This window comes from Tupaia chinensis, unplaced genomic scaffold (assembly GCF_000334495.1).
Source record: "Tupaia chinensis unplaced genomic scaffold, TupChi_1.0 Scaffold000216_1, whole genome shotgun sequence".
NCBI lineage: Eukaryota > Metazoa > Chordata > Mammalia > Scandentia > Tupaiidae > Tupaia > Tupaia belangeri.
This window is the reverse complement of record NW_006159691.1, coordinates 879,869-885,770: the sequence shown is the minus strand read 5'-3', so window position 1 is coordinate 885,770 and position 5,902 is coordinate 879,869. Positions and strand designations below refer to the sequence as shown.

Below are 5,902 nucleotides of genomic sequence, written 5' to 3'. Positions count from 1 at the left end.
GGGGGGTAGAGGTGCATTCAGGATTCTCTAGCAGCATGACTGGAGCAGGAGGGGGCAACAGAGAAGCTAATCTCCCTAGTACATCTGTTAGCATCTATTGTCTCAGAGGCTGCTTTGTTTGCATTTGCTCGATGCTAAATAAATCAAAATACAGTATTCATAGTGGATGCTTGAGTGTATTAAGGAACTTTGTGTAAATTTCCCATGGATGTTTAAAATAGACTAGGTGACAGCAAAGGTATCACGGGCTTTTCGTGGACTCTAGTTGTGCCTCGGTGTCCCGGGGTGAAGGTATGACCTTGGACCAATGACTTGGCATCTCTGAGCCTCACTGTCCTCACCTGAGAAAAATGATCATGGGTAGATGAAATGAGACGATGCATGGAAAATGCTTAGGCTACTAAATGCTTGCTGTGCTGTTGTTTATATGATTATCTTATCCTCATGACCTTATGGCTAAGAGCACAGACTCTGGAGCCGGGGTGCATGTTTAAATGGCAGCTCCGGCATTTACTAGCTAGATGACCTTGGCAAGGTCGCTTAGCCAGTCTGTGCCTCAGTTTCCTCCTCTGCAAAAGGAAACTGACGGGCTCCACGAGTTGTGGTGGTAAGCAGCGCCTGAGCTCACCGTGAGTGGACTGTAAGCGTTTGCTAAATAAGTCAGAGCGTTCCCTTCTGCCCTTAGCGGCCCTTCAGAGGAAAAGCGAAGGAATATCATTTTCAAAGAGAGACAGGCTCTATCCAGACCCCAGTTTCCGAAAGGAATTCTGTAACACCGGCTGTCCTAAGCGACATTGCTTCTTACAAGATTGAAAGGCAGAATGCCTTCGTAATGCTGGAATCTCTGGCAGGACCCTGAGCTTTCTGGGACCCCCGACCCACTTCCTCATGGCAGGAGCGGGGCGGGAGGACTGACAGCGTTTCTGGCGCGGGCCAGGGGCGGGCCGAGGCGGGGAGGAGGGAGGAGCTCCCGGGATCCCCTCGCCCCTCCCCCACGCCCAGTGGATAATGACATTCACCGCGAAGGGAGGGCGGGAGGGAAGGAGAGGGGCAGGCTCGGCGAGGCCATGTGATGCTGGGCGAGAAAGCCGCCGCCGCCACCGGAGCCTCCTTCTTTCCTCCCTCTGATTCTGGGCTGTCATGGCGACCCCCAACAACCTGACCCCCACCAACTGCAGCTGGTGGCCCATCTCGGCGCTGGAGAGCGATGCGGCCAAGCCCGCGGAGGCCCCCGACGCACCCGAGGCGGCCAGCCCCGCCCATTGGCCCAAGGAGAGCCTGGTTCTGTACCACTGGACCCAGTCCTTCAGCTCGCAGAAGGTAGAGCGCAGGGGGGCTGTGCTGGGGGTGCCAGGGGTGGGGATCGGAGGCCAGGGGAGGGAGCCCAGGCGCTCCGGGGCCTGAGCGCCGTGAGTGAGAGTCAGGAGGGTGGAACTGGGGCTGGAGGACCCGGAGCACGGGGACGCCGGGGTTCCAGGGCTGCCCTGCGGGAGGAGACTGGCCCTGTCTGGGCCCCAGGAGCAGTCTGCAATTCCAGGGGCATCCATTCCGCCTCTGTCCCTCCCAGCACGACCCAGTCTGCTGAGGGCTGAGAAGAGACACAAAGGCGAGGGGACGGGGATGGGCACTGCTGGGAAAGCGGCCTGCGGCGGGGAGGGAGGAGACGCGCCACCTGGGGTCCAGCCCCGGGCCCCACGCAGGCCCTCCATCCACGGCGCCGTCCCGGACACTGCAGGCCCTCCAGGTCACGCTCCTCTGCCTCTCTGTCAGACCGCGGCCTTCCTCTGGCTGGGGCTGGAGGGTCTGACCCCAGTCACCACCCCCTCCCTTGATCTTGAGCTGAAAAGGAAGGCGTTAACCATCCCCTCTGCCCAGCTCCCATCGGATCTGTGTTTTGCTCTTAAAGGCACAGAGTGACCCCAGTCCCTTAGACCCGTCTCAGATCCAGAGGGGCTGGTGGGGGTGGACAGTTAAAAATCCAGCGTGGTACTGAGTTATCGGGGTTCCCGCTTCCTGGAGGCGAGGCCAGGGACTGCGCGGGTTAGGCAGGGGAGCCTCTAGGGGCGCAATCTCCCACCCTGGGAGCCTGGCCTGTCTCTGGGGCAAGGATTCAGCACCATGGCCAGGGCCCAAAGGCGAGTTCCGCTGGGGCCCAGGCAGCACCGGTGTTGGCTTGGCCATCTGATTTCTCTTCTCAGGGAAGACCCTTTTGTTCTATTCACTCATTTTCCTGATGAAGGAACAGAGCCCGTGAAGAGGAAGGGCCTTGGAATTCAAAGACTTGGATTTGAGTCTTGGTCCAGGCGGTTTGATCACCTGTTCCGTGGGCGAATGAGAATACCCGCTACCTTCTCAGGGTGGCCGCCAGGGTTGTCCAGGCGCTATAGCTTAGTGATCTAGACAGGAACTACTGAAACTTGAGCGTGCCTCCCGAGATGGTCCTCGGTGAAACCAGACGGCTGGGTTCCACCCAGAGATTCTGAGTCAGTAGGTCTGGAGAGGGGCCCAACATGTTGAGTTCCAACAAGCTGCCAGGTGATCTGCTGAAGCTGGCCCACCCCTCCCCTTTAAGGAGCCCCAGCTTATAGGGTAGACTCTGAGGCCAGACAGTCCCCAGTGGGAACGCCACCAGCCCTACTGTCACTGCAGAGCTTTGGACAGGTCGCTTCGCCTCTCTGATGCCTCAGCCTCATACTCTGTACAATGGGGCTAATGCGAAAGCTTCCTCAGAGGGCCCGGTGAAGGTCAAATAATGAGCCATGCTGTGCAAAGTGCTGATGGCAGTGCCTGGAGGGGGTCAAGGCTCTGTTACAATGAGTTATGATGTCATTAAAATGCTAGTAAAGGAGGGGCCAGGGTTAGTCAAGGTCATGCGGGGACTCAGTCCTCAGTTCTGCACATACCTGCTGAGCACCTGCAGTGTGTGCCAGGCCCCATGCAAGGAGCCATGGACTTAGAGATGAATTAGACTTGGTGTTCAGATCCCGGAACGTCGTCCCAGTCAGAACCTCAGGAACCAGGCCCCAGTGGCTGGGACCCAACAGGGGACAGAACAGTCCTCCCATTGCCACCCCTTGAGGAAGCCTCCGGCTCATGCCCCCACGGAATATTTCCTATTCAGCCGGAGCTCAGAGCTGAAGGGGCCCTTTAGTCAGGGGTGGGGCCACCTGCTGCAACCTCACTAGAGACAAGTTTGACCTAGCTAGTCTGGGCATGCTCCTGGTTTTCCTGCCAAGGCATTCTCCCTGCCCAGAGGCCCGTGGTGAATCCTAGAGGCTGTATAATCTAGCAGAAGGGGGGGGGGTGTCTCTGTGGTCAGATGGTCCTGGGTCTCAGCCTTATCTTGGTTCTTTGCTGGTCTTGCGTAAGTCAGTCCCTGCACCACCTCTCTGTGCCTCGAAGTCCTCATGTGGAAAAAGGGGTTCCGTCCTACACAGTGAGGTTCCGGGGACTGAGGACACAGGTGTATGTTAAGTGCCTAGCATGCAGTTGGAGCCTGAAGTGAACATCTCCCCTCCTGTCCTGAAAGGCCTTGCTGGCACTAAGGGAGCAGTCTCCTATGTGGGGCATTGGAGAAGCTTGTCCTTGGTGGCACATGAACTTTTAATAGGGGGAAATTACCCACCTTCAAGAATGATGGTGCTTTCGGGACCAGCAGTTGGCATAATGGCTATGTCGCCGGACTCCCATGTAGTCGACCACAGTTCGAGTCCCAGACCTGGTGGCTTAACCTCATGCCAGGCACGTGTGTGTGCGTGTCCAAGATCCCAAGAGGAGAATGGAAGAGAAGGGATTGCCACATGGCCATCCCCTCTGGGGGGTGTGTGTGTGTGACTTCTCACTTTCTGTCTCTCCCTCTCTTTCTAGTGAGCGCACATGCCCTATAGCAAAAACCTCTCAAAAAAAAAAAAAAAAAAAAGAATGATGGTGCTTTCATTGGGCATCTGGGGACTCTTCTAGACCCAGAGGGCAGTAGGGCAGTGTGAGGGTCCAGGGCCCAGGTTCTGGGGCCAAACCCCTTGAGCTTCCATCTCAGCATGACCACTGGCCAACTGTGTGATCCTGTGCAAGTTGCCTCACTTCCCATGCTGCTGTTATTCATACCTATAGACTGGGAGTAATGGTAGTGCCTACCTGACGGGGTCGGTTTAAGGCATCAGCAAGTGTATCCATGTAAGTCAGCTAGACTAACAGCTGGTACATAGGAAGCGCTCAGTGCTCAGTGCTGGGATAAAGACATGGCCTTTGGAACCAGCCAAACACAAGGTCCAGCCCTAACTCCAAGCCACTTCCGAACTACATGACTTCGTGCGGATGGCTCCACCTCACTACGTTCAACTTCCTCGTATGTTGGGGTGTAGCAGCAGAGGAGGGTGTGTTGTGAAGATTGAATACCATGCACGGTCATGCTCGGAGCACAGTGCCTTGTAAAGCTGCACACTGATGGTCCATCACAGGCGGTGGTTTGGGGCAGTGGAGTTTGGTGGAAGCTCTAAATAAATGGAGTACTTTTTTTTTTTTTTTTTTGCCATAGGGTACATGCACTTGCTGAAGAGAGACAGAGATAGACACAGAGACAGGGAAAGTGAGAGATCATCCTCTTTCCCCATGGGGGATGACCATGCTGCAATCTCTTCTCCATTCTCCTCTCGGGATTTTGGGCACATAGGCACACGCCCCCAGTGTGTTTTTCAAGTCGCCGGGTCAGAGACTTGAACTGTGGAGGTGGCCGTGTGGCATGGTGTACATTTTAACATGTTTTTGAGGCTGTTTCAGCTCCCAGCCTTCTCCTTTTGCACAGGAAGGGGTGAGGTTCAGAGGGGCAAAAATCCAAAGAGTCAAGAGATCAAGATTCTAGTGCCGGCTGGTCCACTCACTGGCTGGGTGCCCTGGTCCTTCCTGGTGCTCAGTTTCCTCGATGGGAAAACAGACTGGCTGTTTGATATAGCCTGCTTCCTTCCTCCCCTTCCCACCTCTCTGTGCCCTTGGGCTTCTGTGCATCCTTCTGGCCTCTGGCCTCGAGTCTGCCAGCTTTTGAAAACCAAGAGTGCTACTTACTAGCTGTGTGATGTTGAGAGGTTACTCTGTGTCTGCGCCCGTTTCTTCTCTCATACAAGGCTATTAGTAGGTACTCGTACCTACCTCACTATGTTTGTAAAGATGAAGAGTTACTACATGTTAAGTTCTTAGAACAGCGCCTGCCCCAGTGGAAGTGCTATGGAAGAGTTAGCTGTTACGCCGTTATTAGCACCAGAGTGAATCTTGGCTCCCTGCAGCAAGCCTGGTTCAGGGTTCCCTCGTCCCATCCTCTTAGGGTCTGCCCTTGTCCTAGATGTAAACAACCTAGCCTTCAGTCCCCAGGGGACAGAGACGCAGGTCTGGGTCATGCTAGGGCCCAGTGCTGACACCCGGGAATAACAGGAGGGAAGCGAGAGGTGGAGGTTGGCCCTTGCCTCCCAAGCTGGCCTTGCCTTCCAAACATGAGCATTGGCCCCTGGCCTCACCTGTGCTGCACTTAACCATTCACGGCCCCCGAAGCAGCCCACAGGTGGGGACTAATGAGGACAGCAACTGGTGGCATCTCACCACTCCTCTGATCAAAAGCCCACAGGGTCTCCCCAGCCTCTCCAGGAAAAACCCCAAATCCTGACCATGGCCTCGGGTCCTCTTGCAGAGTCTTAACCTTACTTGAGTCAAGACCCATGGAGGGAAGTTCATGGAGCCTTCTCAGAATAGAGTTTTAATTGAATAAAATAACATGCATGGGATTTTTAGATTAGAAAGGAAACTAATGATATTGAAGAACAGCTATGGAAATATTTTTAAAACAAATGTGTTATGTAAGAGGGTGTGTGTTTCTGTGTTAACCCGTTATGTAACAGCCTAGTGGCAGGGGGGGGCG

General features: G+C 55.0%; 1 protein-coding gene across 2 annotated transcripts in view; it reads left to right on the top strand.

The window, feature by feature from the left end:
• The first annotated feature begins 1,048 nt into the window (after positions 1 to 1,048).
• The window catches only part of GDAP1L1 (ganglioside induced differentiation associated protein 1 like 1), a 31,781-nt gene continuing 26,927 nt past the window's right edge, over positions 1,049 to 5,902 (top strand). For both annotated transcript variants that reach the window (XR_001370332.2, XM_006147572.3), the window contains exon 1: positions 1,049 to 1,320. Coding sequence is in view for 1 of the 2 variants with exons in the window: in XM_006147572.3 (XP_006147634.1) it covers positions 1,141 to 1,320 (180 nt within the window). In the remaining variant the exon portion in view is untranslated. The remainder of the gene's footprint in view (positions 1,321 to 5,902) is intronic.